The sequence below is a fragment of the Rattus rattus genome, chromosome 3, assembly GCF_011064425.1.
Source record: "Rattus rattus isolate New Zealand chromosome 3, Rrattus_CSIRO_v1, whole genome shotgun sequence".
Lineage (NCBI taxonomy): Eukaryota > Metazoa > Chordata > Mammalia > Rodentia > Muridae > Rattus > Rattus rattus.
Window position 1 is genome coordinate 116984592 of NC_046156.1, and position 17227 is coordinate 117001818.

A 17227-nucleotide genomic window follows, 5' to 3' on the forward strand; every position below is an offset into this window, starting at 1 on the left:
ATATCAGTGTGGAATTCCCATTCTTACATTGTTCTTGTGAATTCTTCTCCAGGTTGTTAGTCATTGTCTTGGGTGGCAGGTAAGGAACAGGTCCCCAGGTCGACAGAGCTCGTTTACTAGTGTCAAACTGCTGCGTGAAAAACTCCTGGAGCTTCATTCCTATCTTTATCAAGTCTGGTGTAGTTGATCTTGATATCATTACTTGAAAAATATCCCACTTCAAATCTCCATGCACAAAAATCTCACTAAAGCATGAAATAGAATTTGTATCATAAATTTCAGAGATGATAGAAATAATGCAAAAATAATTAACCTCTCCTGCCCAGCCTTTTCATTTGTATTAGTTGTATAATATAAAAATCAGTCTGTAGAAAAAATGAACTACTTCTCCTGCTCCTGAATGCTCAGAAATGCTAACGGCAGTCACATAAAGTTTTCAGAAGGGGACATACTAATGCATACCTTTTATCGGTCATGCTTGAATCCAGGGCGTTATAGAAGTTTACTTTCCATTCATCCTGAAGCTTAAGGTCAGCGTTACTGAAGATACCCATGAGGATGCTTGAGCCCATGTAGTCAACCCGAGATTCAGTAGAACCCATAGTAATTTGTATTTTGTGGTTTGGTTGCTGATTTGGATGTTCAGAAATATGAGCTAAAATATAAACAATAATTATGTTCCATAGAAATATTCATGGAAAAACTTACCAAGTTCAACTTCTAAAACTTTTTTCCTTGTGGTGAAATTCCAACATACCGACCATCTCCAAAGCATTGACATCAATGGTCCCACCAACTACTCCTCCTTTGGAGTCTAACTGTGACCTTCCCAGACCGACAGACATGCTGATCTCTCGGTCACGGTTACTTCCTACAGAAAGTCGGCCTTGGCTTTTCAAACCACTAGTTGTCCAACTGAAAAGAAGGAAAAGATTGTTAGATAAGTGGCTGGTAATGTTCTGAATTAAAACTAGTGGCAACATCAGATGATACACAGAAGATCCATTTTACAACAAAATACTTCCTTTCGCTGAGTCAGGCTCTCACTGTGTTGTTGAAGCTGAAACTGGAACTGAAATGACCCTACCTCCTGAGTGCTGGGAAGATTGGCATATACCCGCCGCACCCAGCTCAACACACATTTGAATTAAACCCTATGTGGTCGATGTGTGAATATTAAAATTAATAAAGCTTCATAGCTACAAAAGTATTCTAGTTCCCTATCACTCTCCTTTGGGAATGTGTTTTGCGCTGTTTGTATTATAGTGTCCTGACAAACCATTCTCAGACTAAAGTTTACCACTTTTCACCTATTTACTGTCTCAAAAGATTTCTACATTTTAAAGGGTTTGAAGTGCTTTACAACACTGTAAGGGACACTTAACACACAACTAGACAGATATATTTCCTCTGAATAGCTTACGTTGTATTTCCCATGACATTACTCATATTCATTTGGACATTTAGTTGTTTCAGGTTGATAGCGAACACAACGAGTGTCTCCCACGGAGTCCCTTGCTGGCTTGCTGCTTTGTTTGATTTGTTAACAGGAGTTGATGTTTTTGAAATTGAATCTAAAGGCAGAAAAAAACCAAGTGCACATTTATTCATATCAAAGTTTATTACAAAGTAAAACCTACCAGTTTCTATAATCTAAAAGGGAGACATGATATTGTTGTACTAGACCAGATGTTTACTAGTAGTCACACTGCTTCCAAAACAGGTGAGATGAGGGAGCTCTGGTGTGCATGAGATACGGCTGCACAGATAATCCATCACGCTAGGACTTTCTTCATAAAAGCCAAAAGCCAAAGTGTTTCAGTCAATTGGAAGCCTCAAAGGCAGGAGCCATTCATTAATGCAGTCATTGTCTGGGCAGCTGGCACTCATCTAACGAACTCAGTGAGCAAATCAAGCACTGACTTTGCTCATTATACTTTGTTTGGTCTTAGTTGTGCCAAGAATTCTATCATTCATTCTGATATACTCAGGCATTAGCACAGGACAACACCAGCATGCAAGAGTTGAAAAACTACTGACTAAACAAAGGAACAATTGAATCAATAGAAAGACTTCATTTCTTCAATGTTGAACCATCTTTTGGCACATTCACAACATTGTTGGAATGTTTATAAAAGCAGCTGTCCTTACAGAGTACCTTGACAATATGGCAACTCCTCACTCCCTCTCCCTGAGAGCTAGACAGCCACAGAACTCTTCTGTAGGCAGTACTTGGAAGTGTTTGGTACTTATTGTTTTCTTTTCCTCAAGAATCCATCTCCAGTAGGTGGGGCAGAAATCTGAGAGTTATTAAGATTTTTATCTTAGAACACTGGAGGTATACTGGCAACAAAAGTTACCTCTTCGAGGAACTGAGGAGTCTGAAACACTCCTTGATCTTATGGAAGCTGGGGACTTGAGGCTCTGTGCTGCTGCTGTCCCTGGTGACATGGTATTATTGGTCATGTGCTCATTGAACACATTGGGTGACTGAGGCATATGGGTGAAGGAGGCTGACTGGCTTGGCTGATCCCAGGTCCTGCAGTATGCTTTCCTTGATGACTCAGGAGAAAGGTGCTGGCTCACTCCTTCAATGGAATCAGGAGTCCCTGGACCAGATGCTAGAACAACAGGAGAAGACAAAGTAAAAGTCACAGATAAGAACATTAAGTGATAGACGTTCTTTAACCCGACACTATTTCTAACTACACTGCTTGTCCCTTCCACAGACGGCAGTGTTTGCAAAGAACAATCCAGTGTTTTATTCAGCTCTGGCAGAAAGTGCAGTACAGGAGAGAGAGAACAACAGCAACATCTATAACAAGATCTAAGATCACGAAAGAGAGGAAGGCAAAACTGGTAGAATGTCTGTGATATTTTCATTGTCCATGCTTTAACTATTTAAATAAACATATACTTGAACTTCCAAATTTACAAGGATTACAGAGTAAATTACTGCAGAATAAAATGTTAGGAGGTAATCTTCAAGAGGGTAAGGTATTGTCTGTTTGGTATGCTCACTGCTTGCCATTATAGAGACTCAATAGACATTCTTTTGAACAAATGAATGAATTACATGGTATAGCTTACAAACTAAGTCAAAATTTGGGTTATTAATCATGGATCTTGTTTTCTTTAACCCAGATGAAAAGAAATCTAATTATGGTTACATAACGCACTTACTTGGCAAATTTACAGTTTGGTCTCCAAGGAACAGGCGCCTTGCAATACTTCTCCTATACCAGGCTCTTGGAAATGCCAGGATCTCACTGAGTCGGCGCATATCATACTTAAATGAAGCAGACCCTATGTCACAAACAGCTGATGCAGAAATAGTGTATTAGAGCTTAGAACAGACTCCTAAAACTTTTAACACTCTAGTTATCTGTCATGGTATTATAGAGCAGACTATACCTGCTGTTCTAAACCATAAATACCAAGATACATTGCATTTAACAAGTGATCTTATCTGTCTTCAAATTCAAGAGAAATAGTGCACTGTAAGATCATTAGCTCCGTGTCCTTTCTTTGGGAGATGGCCAGTTAGGGCTCTATTATTGTTCTGTCACGAGAGGTTCTAGAGATTAGGTATGAAGCAGACTTTTAGTGTAACTCCCCTCAGATATGGAGAACAGGCCAAGACTGTGAGCTGGGATGTGAACGTGCACAAGGGGACTGCAGAGGGAGTGCTTATTTCCTCTCTTGTTCAGGGCAGAAACTGGCACAAGAAAAGCCCCCTATGGCCATTCTCTCCAGGGCATCTTGGCGTCCTTTCCTTTCTGACCTTTGCTCTTCTGTTCCTCTTCCACAACTTCTTCAGATTAGCACGCCAGTGACGTGGAGGACACAGTGCCTGAGCCTCAACAGCCAGGCCTGGTGACCAGCTGATGCACTGGCAGGGCTATAGTCATTGAACAACATCTCAAGCATCTTTTCCCTCCTATTTTTTGTGTTACTACCAACTTTCTTTCTAAAACACCAATCTGAAGCATCATCCCAATTCTTTAAAGACCACTAATGGCTTCTCACCACCTGAGGAATAAATATCTGATCCTCAGTTCAATCCGAGTCCATTATCTGCTGCTGGTCTAGTTCATCATCTATACCATTAGTCAGGACTTCTCTCTCTTGTCCCATCATTTGTACAATAAAGTGTTTGGTTAAACCTCATGTTTCAGCCACGGCAGCCAAAGAATGCTCCAAACACATTGCTTTTTTGAGACCTCTATGAGTCCAAATACAAAATATCATGTTGCTATTTTCAAGGATATTTTTCTGAAATGAACATGTTATTATTAATTTTGTCCACATGTGAGACCTTGCATTGCTCACATCTGTTCATACTCATAGCCTGGCATAGTGCCTGGCAAAAGTTTGCTATAAAACACAGGCTTAAGATGTTTGCTAAATGGTTATCAGCTTAAGGGAACACACTGTCTTAGTGAGACTGATTGTTGTAAGCATTCTCACTCAGTTCCCAAGATGGTTATATTCACTTAATTTTAAGTATTCAAGTTACAATGCAAAGAGAACACATGGCTGGCCCACGACCTACTAATACAACACAGAACTTTTATTAAGGCTACTCATCCCATTGCTAGTGTTGTAAACATCTACATGTTGACACACAGAAAAAGTCAGAAATTTTATGAACTCATAACCAAGAAGAAGCAAATAAAAACTATTTGGATATGTCTGCCCAGAAGACGCCAACACTAGCAGCCTGAGGGGAGAGTCTTGTAGGCTAGGTTGAACTTACCTTTATCACTAAGCTTAATGTTCAAATATTCTCAATATTTAAGCACTATTAAAATAGATTCATTGTTTAAAATGATATCTTAATTAAAAACTATAAAGGAGAATACCAGATATATTGATTAGTGTGGTGTCCATTTTGCTTGAAGACTTGCTTACAGATTGACTCTCAGAGAACGAGGCTCCTCCTGAGCGCCTGATCCGAGACAGGCTCACTTTCACAAACTCCAGGTTTATACTCAGCGAGTCTTTCCGACCTGTGACTGAAGTGGGTTCTTCATCTACATTCCCTGAGCAAACAGACCAAGACAAATGCCCACATGTATGCACATGTACATAAGGATGTGTATGCACACCAGAGTTAACGAACATTATCCAATATGCTGTAACATGTCACCAAATAAGGAGTTAAATTAGGGGAAATTTAGACAGAATAATCTGAGGAGCATTTGCATTTCTCACAGCTGTTTAGACAGATTGAAGCCTGTATACATGACAAGGACATTCTAATACCAAAAGGTAGTATTTACTTATATGATTGTAGGAAATATTCACTAATGAGACCTGAACTTTAAAATGCAGATTTAGTTTTACTAAATGGTGGTTAATGATCTCATTTAAAATTGCCAAGTATAACCTACATACTTTAAAAATTTTACTTTTTATGGACTACAATTTTATATAAAGTGATTTGATAAAACTTTAATAAATTTCATTTAATAATTTAAGAAAACTTTTCTATCTTCAGATATTATGCTATACATATCATTTAACAAGCATTTTTAAGTTTTAAATCCTTGTATAATCAGTTTTTCTGAATTTGTTTTTTATTTTTACTTATAAAACAGTTAGTATCAAAAGGGGAAAAATACAAGTTCCTCATGCTGGCTTATTGCCATGATGGCTATAGAATGAGTCTAAGAAAAGAAAGCTTAAAAAATTAACACAAACCCAATGAACAAAATATACCTAGTCCTCCTGATCCCGGTGTGAGACCCGAAACGGTGGACTTCTGCTTCCCTGCACCGTAGGGGTGGAACACGTACAGGGAAAAGTCCGACATGCAGGCCGTGAAGCTCAGGCCAGACGAGCTACTGCTGGAGCCAGTCAGATCCGACTGGCTGCTGCTGTGCCTGCTGCGGCCCAGCGGGCTGCCTAGTCCTGTGGAGCCTGGAAATAAGAGACATTCCAGCATCAGCACCCACAGGGATGTCTACAGGACTAATACGAGCTCTCCCAAGCCTAACACAAGGCTATTTGGTAAAATTGTGAATTCAAGATAACTGTACAAGAAACTAGGACCTAACCCCGAGTGACACTTTCCAAATCTGAAGGTTGATTTTTCTTCAATAGTTTTCATGCTTCTCTGGAATTTCATTCATGTATTTTGCTTTAATGTGTTCCACTTGGCCATTTGAGCATTTTAGGTCAAATAATTCTTTCTAGAAAGAAGGGCCTTCAGATTGGCCAGACATCTGCACACTGTTCCTGCTCTCCCCACCAACTTCCAGTTGTGAAATCTCAATACTGAAAGGCACCTGCTGCCCTTGGCTAAGAACTGCTGTTTTAATGACATTTCAAGTCTACTGTCAATCCCCACTCAAACTGGCCAACACTGCCCTCTCACTTACATTTGTAAGTCTATATGATTTATAGCACAGAGCTTTCAGTGAGGAAGGAGTGCTAGAAATCAAGAAATCCTCAGCTGTACTTTACAAGCAAACCTTTCATGAAACAAATGAGACAGACAGCAAATTTTACCACTTAAAAATATAAGTGCCACTTGGTGGCATTTGATAAGGACAGATCTTCATAAAAGCATATCTTTTACTTCCAGTTGCAAAACCCACTGTTCCTAAAATGTATAATCCAACATGACACAAACACTCAAAAGTACACAGATGCATGAACTGTTAATATTCTTTTTATAGTGCTTCTCGTGGCATGCAAGCTGAAACTATAATACTGTAATTACTGTTGAGGCAAAAATATAAATTAAAGAGGACTCATCTCATATTCTACGAACACATGAAATATATTTACATCTTTGGTCTACTATAGATATTTTTCCAACAAATGTCACAATTGTCTATTTTCCTTTCTAAGTCTATTTAACATACAGATGAGTAACTATTAAGAACAGCATTGGGCCTTGCACCAGGTGACTTAACATTTCTATACCTGGCATTCCACCTTTGCTAGCGGAGGTCTTTGCTCCACTCTGAGGAGCACTACTACCAGGGGACAAAGTCTCTGCAGGGTATGTAGTCCCCAGAGTTTCCAGTTCTCCTCGGTTTGAAGAAAACACCAAGTCCAAAGACGGTAGCTTCAGCATGCACTCTACTCTTGATACCGGCAAACAGCTAAACTTGATCTGTGACGGCTAAAGTATAGAAACCAGGGGGAAAAAGATTTTAAAGAACTGCATAGTTAAAAGAAATATGTAATTTTCTTTTTAACATATATAACTAAATATATTATGTTTAATCATCTGATATTTAATGCCACAACTTACAAAAACAGTGAACCAAAGTATATTAACAGGATGGCACAACTTTATGAAGCTAAATATTCGAGGTATAGAGCTTACCCTCATCTCGGGGGTTCTAGGGGAGGGGGATGATTGTCAAGTGCAAGGCCAGCCTAGGGTATGTGCCAGCATGGGCTACGGAGATGAGATATTGTCTACAACAAACTAAGTATTTGAAGATCCACTGACATTTGGATAATTCAGAACCTTAAACATATTTATATCCATACAATTTTTGTGATTAATCAAATCTTTTAAAGGGAGTAATCACATGTAAGTACTGCTGTGTTAGTAACAAAAGTTTTTATAAACTTTCAAGTACTTAATATATTTTCATCAGACCTTTAACATGAGCTAGTACAAAACTCCAGAGTCTCAGACTAATGATCTTTGGGCAAACTGTTACTATAGAAAATTGATGAAACAGACGACACCAGCACTTATTCTTATAGATTGATTTTAAAACTTTAACTGACTGGTAATCTGAACTTAAACTCCGTATACAGGCATCTCTCTAATCCTCTCTAACACATGGATTAGATCAAAGGATGATACATATTCTAAAAAGTGCACTGATAAGATTGAATTAAAAATAAAATATTTTAAAATGACATAACTTTTACACAAACTCCTTAAAAGTTACTACTGTATCTTAATTATATGATAAATCTGTCCAGAAAGTGTAATGGTGAGAGTGAATGGTACCAAACTAAAAAAGAGATAAAATATTTTTTTGCTTTCAAAAGGTTTACACTTATATATTTTAATTTTGTTTGATAGAAGATTGAAAACCCCAAATGGAAAACTCCTAATTTATGAAACTGCTCAGAACAGTAAATACATACAGATTTTCACATATACTTCTCAGGACTTAGCAAACTTCTATGCCATTATAGAGACACCATCCATTTGTGAGATGATGATTCAGAAAAATTTGGAGTGAAATAATCTTGAAATTTCAAATAAAATATTTTAAGAAGAAAAAACACACTTCACCTGAACTCGCACATAAACCACGACATCCACAGGGAAGGAAGAGTATGCAGATGTTGAAGATGACACTAGGGATGTTGTTGATTCCTCCATAGGATCTGGGATGTCAAAATGTCCCATGTCTTCATCTTGTGAGCTGACTGCTGTTAAAATATTTAGTTTCAAGTTTTACATCATATCAAGGGCAAATCACTGGAAGATCCTTATCTCTAACCAGTACTGATATCAGCTGTATCACCACCAGGAAGGTGCTTTGAAGTCTGTCAGGTCAGGCTACGTATCCTTGCCTATTCAAATCTCATGTTCATTTCCCCAAATTAAATTCTCCCTCCACAGCACACACAAAGAGAGTCCAGCACAAGAAACACATTAATGTGGGGCATACAGTCACTAGTGTTGTCACTATATCTAGCTGTAACCTTGAAAAAATAATATAGCTTCACCACAGCTTGGAGTCTTTACCTGCAAACAGGAATGAAACGACCTCCCTGGCTCTTCTCCAGTTCTTTGTTTTATATAGGAATACATACCAGTGTATAATAGCACTGAGAAATTCTATGAAATAAGATCTAAAGTTAGAATGCATATGTGGAAAATACTTACCTGTATAATTCCTTTCTATTGGTGTAATCGGGATAGTTTCCAGAGCCTTTTCAAGAAAGTCCAATAGACAAGGACTAATAACCATTTCTTCTGGTAATGACTGCAGTGCTACCCAGGCATATAGCTTGGCTGTTTTTACTCCTCCACTTCCTTTTCCTTTAGCTAGAATATTGATAAATGTGATGCATTGAATAGAATTCAATAAAATGTCCCAACAAAATATGGCAAGTTAATGAGAAGTTAGAATTGTATGACAACTTAATTAAGTGAAGTAAAAATAGGCTGTTAGAAATGATACATAAAAGTTAGAGTAAACATCATTGTTTATAATGCTGTTGTTTATTCTGACTTGTGCTCGATCACACATTATGTTCCAAATTTTCAACTTTACATTTTTTAGTCTGGTACTAGTCCATTTGTTCACTTAAAAAGATAGAAGATGTCAACTAAAATGAAGTGAAGTCAACTAAAACTAGGTAGTGAAGAAAAGGTACCAGAGCTTTTGGACTCTTGTGATTAGTGTGTATGTATTATTCGTATGTATACACTGACAATACTTCTCCATAGGAGACCAGGACTCCTTCATCCTTCCTAGTCAAGTACTTCTGCTTCACAAAATGCATAAAAGGACCTAACAAAGCCATAGCTAACTTTGTTTGTAATCTCCAATTTGAAATTAGTTGTATAAATATAGGAAAATGCCCCAAATCTATACACCCTAAGTTTCTCCATTTATAAAATGGAATAGTAGCATGTGCCTCATTCTTAATGCACTTAGCTATACTTTGTCATAGAAAAGCAGTAAGCACTAGCGAGGCATTTCCCCATAATCCTTACTGACTACTTTAAGGGTTTACATATCATGTGCAATTTCTACATGTAACTTCTTCAATAATTCTTGCCTATTTTTTTATAGTCCCTATGTTAGAAATTCTATTGTGTATGTGTGTGTGTATGTATTAGGTATCATGCATGTGCTATGATACCCATTTCACAGATGATTTCCAAGAGTCCTTGCTGGCTTTCAAGCTCTAGTTCCTGCCTTCAGTGGCCAGTATAATCAATAACAAACTGTAAATGTAGTTTTCTGTGACTTTTAAAGCTAAACTATTATGCTTTGCATGTTCAGATGAATTTTCTTTTGATCATTCCACCCAACGGATGCTAATTGTAATGTCATAAAAATATCCACCACATGGGGTGGCATTGGGGCACCAGTAAGCCAATCACATGACTAGAACATGATGGAAGATCTTTCTAGTACAGTCAAGATAAAAAACCTTTAAATCTTTAAATCTCACATTTTATTCAAGTGACCTAGCCTGACTTCAATCTTATTAAAGACTGTGAGCTAAGACACTCCTCTTGGTGTTTTTTGTTTGTTTCTTTTGCTTTTCAATAGGCAATGTGATTAAGACTGTAAGCTTTGGGTAATAGGTTAGGTCACAGCAGATGATGAATAATTGCAGATAATAACAGTGTGCTCATATATGTGTAAGTTTGAGCCCTAGCTGATCATAGCTCCCAAACTTAAATCACACAAACTACCCTTTGGTAAATATACATTGTTCTAAAGATGTGGTTGATTTACTAAGAATATTCTAGCAATAAATATCTAAGAAAGAATCTAAAGTAGTTGTCCTATACTTTCACACATGGATTTTATATAGTCATTGCTGACAAGTCTATGGCCTCTCTTAAACAGAGAAATTAAAGAAACAACAGAGCAAGCAAAATAAGTAGAAATTAAAATGACAAAAATGCAGTGTAGCCTCTTAAATACCTGAGGGAATAGGTGGGGGTTGGGGAGGAAGTAAGGTGTTAGTCTTGCTCTGGACAGTGCAAGGTAAAGGAGGAGAAGAAGGAGGTGCTGCGTTATCTTTCATACCATACAGCTTGGACTCTTTGGAGAGAGTTCTAGGCAAGGAAGATCCTCTGGAGGCATTAGGTGATTCAGTCTTTAGTGTCTTAGAATTGTAATGCAACTGTAGTAAAAAAAAAGTCAAAATAAAAATTTTGCAGATGAGGAAATACCATGGAACACAGACGGTGTAGTTCGGAGGAATACTGGTTCAGGAGTCTCAAGATTCAGCTTCTGCTTATAAGTCAGCTATAAGGTTCTGGAAACTACTTGACTTTTTCATTTTTAAAATTAATGAGCTCAATCCAAATCATCTTTAAAGTTCTTTTAAGTTTAATGGTCCAAAATCAACAATTTTAGAAATTAAAAAACATTATTGCTTATTGAAATTATAGAAGGCAAGGTTTGCAAGCCTACTATGAATAAATGGTAAGCCACAATTTAGATACTCTCCTATTCGGACTATGGCTATATTAGATAAGTCAGAAAGCTTATAAGCAAAAGAAAAAATATCTAGTAGAAAACAAACTGTTTTTAATATCCTAAACAAGTCAGTTTTTACCTTTACATCAACTCCAGGAATGTAAAACACTGTTGTTTCTAAGTCACTGGGCTTTGTCTGTAGAGAGGAGGGTACTTTTTTGCCAGTCATTAAATGGGTGGTAGAAGCATAATTTGTTTGGAATTTTTTCTTTTTTGAAGGAGAATCTTGATCTAAACTCCTAGAACTTCTATCATAACTCCTACAGGAAAAAAAAAAGGGGGGGGGGAGGAAAATTTAAAAAGTCAAAATAAAAATATTTAAAAAAGAAAACATGTTCTTTTGTTTCAAAGTAAACTTTTATTTATGCAGTAAATAGAAAATAGTAATTTAATAAGTTGAAAAAGAAAGCAACAGAACTTCTAGTTAGATTGGTTGATGTCTTAGAGGACATTACATGTTTTAAAACTCGCTATCTCTATCCATGGTAAGAAGACCAGGCGCTTCCTGCCTCCAGCCTCCGGATGCTGGAATCACAAGTGCACAGCTGTGTGATTCTCTTCTAATTCCACACCTGCTTCACTTAAACATAAGAGTCTGTTATGGTTCAGTTAAAACTGCCTACCAGCCATTCTCTAAGCACCCTTATTACTCTTGTAAGATACCATAATTGTCTAAAGTGTTTTCATTCTCTCATTTTATAAAAATTTCATTTGACTGACAATTAAAACACTTTATGTTAGGCATATAAAAATAAAGGGAATGGGATGGGAATCTTCATTATCTGTGTCAATAGCTGTTAGCACTCTGCCGTTCTTATCCACGCTCTATCCTTTCACTCACTAGAAACTCATCCTACTTTCATAATTAAGTTATTTAATCAGGAAAGAAGGAAAAAGGAGAAGTATTTGAAGAAAGAGCTGAGGAAACAGCCCAGACAAGACAGTGTCTCCAACAGCAACCATGAGGACCTGAGTTTGAGGCACACGGCCCAGGAAAGTAAATCATGGTGACACCCCCTCATACACACCCTAGTACTGGGAGGTGCAACAGGAAGATACTTCAGGCTCTCTGGTCAGCTAGCTTAGCCTACGCAGTGAGCTCTAAGCTGGTAAAGACCCTGTCTCAGAAAACTAAGTGGACATTACCTGAGAATCGATACCCCAGGTTGATTCTGATCTCCAGACACAAAAGCACATACATATATTTACACTTAGAACATACACATGAACACACACATACCAAAAAAATAACCAAAATCTAATATTAAATCTGTTTACATCATCATTTAACGACAGAAACAAATGGCAATCCTGAAGTTCTACCTTGAATATTTCCATTAAGGTAGGCTCTGTCTGTGTTCAATTTAGGTAGGCCCTATTTGCATAACTGCTTTCAGGTTTTTTTTGTAGACATATCAAAATTCTCAATCAAGAGTCCTGTATTGCTCTTCAAAACAGAAATCTATTCAATCAATACAAAGAAAGGCAACACAGAAATTCAGGCTTGTTGAAAGAATTCCAAAGAATTCTTTACACACACACACATATACACTACTACTATTGGGAATTAAATCCTGTGCTCACTCTACCACTGAGCTAAAATACCCAGTTATAGATCTATTTTAATTAACAATTTTACCAGATTCTAAATCAGATATCTGCTTCTCATTGCCAGAAAAGATGTGTTTGTTTTAAAGACCTGTATGCTATGCAAATGATAGTGTAACTTTGATCAGTTACTTTTAAACTTGTAGTGTTAAATAGGGAAAGTCTGTGATAATTCCTGATCTAAGACAGTGTTTCTAACTAATGAATTCCATATACTTTCCCAGCCGGATCTTACCTTCTTAAACTTATATCATCATGCTCCTGCAGAAGGGTGGTTGGGTGAAGGACACATTTCCCACTGTCAATTTCAACTCGTATATCAAGTTCAAAGTCAATATTTCTCTCAGTAGCTGTGCCACTAAGACTTCGATTGACTGGGGTTGTGGGCCAGCGTTCGGTGAGCAGTTGATGAACAGCAGCAAAGCCTGTTGCTTTCTTCCGAGAGGTATGTCTGCAGAAAACAAGGACTACTCATTATAGTAAACTCAAGTCTGCTTAGCAAACTATTTCCCAATGTTATGTGAGTATGTCTTTAAAGAAACTTTATTAATTTATAAGCTCATAGAAAGTATTCAACTAGCTAATACTAATCGAGGTCAAAGAAGAACAGATATAACATGATTCCTCTTTGAAAGTCAAATATCATAGAAGCAAGGAAAGGAATGACAGGAACCATACGGAACTGCCAACACACACCAGTAAGTCTCATTTACTAAGGACAGGCTCTAGAAAACCTGCTATGTCACTGGCCACAGAGGATGCTACTGCACTACCCTGCCCATTCAGATACTCGATGAAGGGTGTACCTCATGCTGAACACTCTTGTCAGAAGAAAACATACAGATGACCACGCGGGACACTTGGAAAAGATTATAGAATCAGCAAAAAACTTTTTTTAAATGGGAAGTGTAAAAACAAAGAGATACACATTCTGTCCAGGGGAAGCAATTGTTTGACTCAGAGGCTACTGTTAAAAAAGAGTATACATGCTGGAGAGATGGCTCAGCAGTTAAAAGCACCGATTACTCTAGGACCTAAGTTCAATCCCCAGAACCTACATGGCAGCTTAGAACCATGAGAAACTCTAGTTCTGTGATCTGACACCCATTTCTGAAATGCACACACAGACACTTAGAAAATGAAGGGCAATTTACAGTGACAACATTGAGATCAGAATCAACAAACGCTAAAAACACCAATGCTGGAAGAAAAAGGAACATTTTCTTAAAAGAAACCTTCTTAGAAAAGAATTCTTTACTCAATCCAAAAATCAAATGAGCATATAAAAGTTACTTCATATTTTTTAAACCTTTAAGAAAGCAGATTTGAATTACAATTCTTCTTTGAAGGTTATTTGAAGCTATATTTCAGTAAGTGAAGGAATAGGCCAAAGTATGCTAATATGAGAGGTTCCAAGGCAGTGGCTTCACTCTGGAGAAAGGACGCAGGAAGCCTCTGAGCTTAGCAGTAAGACTGAAGATGACAGCAGTGGAAACTCTTAATCTTAGGGCCACAGTTGCACTGGATCAGGCTTTAGAAGCTGGTAAATTTGAAAGGTCATACTTGCTCCTCCTGAGGGCACATTTCTCCGTAAGACTTGATATATAGATCTGCCTTTTATTTCATCAACACTCTCCTCCAATTTCTTTCTAGAATGATTTAGAATCTCCATCCACTGAGACATATTTCCATTGACTAGTCCTATTTTCTCAACTATATGATACTTTCAGTGTCTCCTTTTATTTTTATTAAGCCCAGAAGGAATATTGCTCTCTCCTATATTATAGCTTATGACCATATCTCTATTTTTATTTTATTGACAAGTATTATTATAGAGAAGTAATTAGAGCAATATAAATAAACCTATTTATATTTAGAAGAAGATAGCACCATATAAAGTTAAATCACACTAGAAATGGATAGATATTATAGTATTACTTAAAAGTTAACATTTTTGCTAATTTATTATTGTTGTTATTATGATTTTATATTTAAGACTGAGCCACATGTAGCCCAGGCTGGAGTAGAGCCAGCTATGTAGTCCAGGAGGAACTTCAACTCCTGACCCTCCTGCCTCCACCTCTGAACTGCTGGACTCTAGGAATGTGACATCATGCTTGGCTTGTTGAATATGTGGCTAGATAAAATACCTTAGTATCACTTCCAGATTCTGACTTATCTCCTAAAGATCTCACAGTAAACAGCTACTCACGAGGGTTTCCTGTAAATATAAAATTTTTCCCTCTCACGGTCTTCATCCTTTTCATCCTTTTCAGAGTCTTCACTGGTAGAAGACAGACTGTCATCCCTTCGGCCATCTTCCGACTGGAAAGGAACACTTGGTGAAAAGCCACCTGTGGTTTTGGGAGAGCTGAACACTGAACATGATCCTTCACTGTTTGATGAATAATGTGATGGGCCTTCAATGGTCACTGACAAAAGATCCAGTTCTGTCTCCTCTGGAAACTGATTATAAAAACAGAAAATATAAATCAGGTTGCTTTTCAAGTTCTCTCTCAATTAAAAAGAGAAAAACTAAAAATATGAAAGATGTAAGTCTAAACATTTTAGACTCTGAGTTGAATTTTCCCACTGTGACTTGAAAGGAAGGCCAGAATTGTGAACATAAGAAATGGCATACCAAGGAAGGAAACAGGTCAAACCACAGCAGGTTACCACTGATAGTTGAAAAAAAAGTCATAGTGAAATTTTACTTTATAGGAACATAAAGCATCATGTTTAATTAGTACATGCAAAGCAGAAGCAGATTAAATATAAAAAAAATCAAATATAAATAAAAACAGAACAACAATTCATGATGAGCACATTGATGTTAGTAAAAATATTTTTAGAGGAAGTTTTGTGGACAACTCTTTGTCATGGACTGACAAAAGATGTGTAAACAGATGAGTAATAAAACATGTATCAATTACTCAAACACAACTGTGCTTTATTTTAAATAAATAGCTGGAGGCCACAGTTTCCTTCCCTCCCTCCCTCCCTCCCTCCCTCCCTCCCTCCTTTCCTTCCTTCCTTTTTTCCTGTCTGTCTGTCTGTCTGTCTTTTTTTTTTAGTTTTTCAAGACAAGATTTTTTTGGGTGGCCCTGGCTGTCCAGGAACTGTCTCTATAGACACTACTGGCTTCAAACTCAAGAGGAACCTGCCTGCCTCTGCCTCCTAAGTGCTGGGATTAAAGGCGTGTGCCACCACTGATGGGCAAGCCAGTTTGAACTGTGCCAAGTCTGCTCTAAGCTGATCTCAGTTTCCCAGATAAACAGTGCTGCTCCAGTGTCATCTGAAAATGAGGAGCCCTGATAAAGTGCAATTGGCAAAATAATCTAATTTATTATTAAAAAGTAGTAGATACTACCATGTTTCATGGTAGAAACAATCAAAACATCAAATATTTGTAGATATCAAGTGTTTTTCCCTTAAAAAAATAAATGAGTAAATGAACACATTTTTCAGAATATCTTTCAATTTTTAAAGTTGATAAATTTTTGTAAAACATAATTTCTTTGCTTGATATTTATTTTATATGAAATCATACATTCATAATCTAGTTTCCAATTTATAATTGCCAAGTCTAATATCTAATCTCATGTTATCTAACTAACTATATATATACACATATACACACACACACATATATATACACTATATACTATTATTTAAAAATAGTATTTGAATTATCTTCACATTTAATTATGTATATATATGTGGAGGGGCAGAGTGCATACATGTGCCAAAATGTGTTTGTGGAGTCAGAAAACTGGTCAGATAGCTGGTTTTCTACTATATGGATGTTAGGGATTAAACTAAGTTGACAAATCTGTCTTACTAAAACATCTCTCTGGCTCACCCAAAATTGGTGCCAGTAAGAATGCTCTGATTACAACTGTAGATGTAAAATACTGGTAGAACTTATTTGGTATGTGTGAGGCCCTGGATTCCAATTCTCAGTACCACCAAACAATAACAAAAACAAAAACCCAAAAAACCCCAAAACCAAAGAATCATTTAATTAGAAAATCCATTTAAATTCATATACATGGTTTATTTTCAACTTTTTTTGCCAAACTTAGCATAGCATTCATATTTTAAAAACATATTTTCTTCTATGTGTATGTGCCTGAGTGTATTCTATGCACCCCACGTGTGCAGGAGCCTGCAGAGGTCAGAAGAAGACATCAGATTTTTCTGGAACTGGAGTTATGTATGGTAATGAGGTAGCATGTGGGTCCTGGAAGACTCAGGTCTTCCCCAAGAACAGCAAGTGCTCTTAATTGCTGAGCCATGTGCCCAGGCCCTGCATTACTACATTCTAATTGCTTTGAAATCAAATAGTTTGACTAAATACGGTATAATCACGGAATGTATACTGAGACTTAAGT

The 17227-nt window shown here is 37.1% G+C and overlaps 1 protein-coding gene across 1 annotated transcript in view; it reads right to left on the reverse strand.

The window, feature by feature from the left end:
- Positions 1–17227, reverse strand: part of Kiaa1109 (KIAA1109 ortholog) — a 182077-nt gene that overhangs the window by 12304 nt on the left and 152546 nt on the right. The window contains exons 66-80 of the mRNA XM_032898488.1: positions 15046–15299; positions 13069–13284; positions 11305–11485; positions 10665–10866; positions 8882–9043; positions 8282–8421; positions 6937–7138; positions 5725–5925; positions 4866–5045; positions 3184–3321; positions 2361–2621; positions 1424–1574; positions 758–915; positions 463–655; positions 28–245 (exon numbers count right to left, since the gene is read on the reverse strand). Coding sequence (XP_032754379.1) covers positions 28–245; positions 463–655; positions 758–915; positions 1424–1574; positions 2361–2621; positions 3184–3321; positions 4866–5045; positions 5725–5925; positions 6937–7138; positions 8282–8421; positions 8882–9043; positions 10665–10866; positions 11305–11485; positions 13069–13284; positions 15046–15299 — 2857 coding nt within the window. The remainder of the gene's footprint in view (positions 1–27; positions 246–462; positions 656–757; positions 916–1423; positions 1575–2360; positions 2622–3183; positions 3322–4865; positions 5046–5724; positions 5926–6936; positions 7139–8281; positions 8422–8881; positions 9044–10664; positions 10867–11304; positions 11486–13068; positions 13285–15045; positions 15300–17227) is intronic.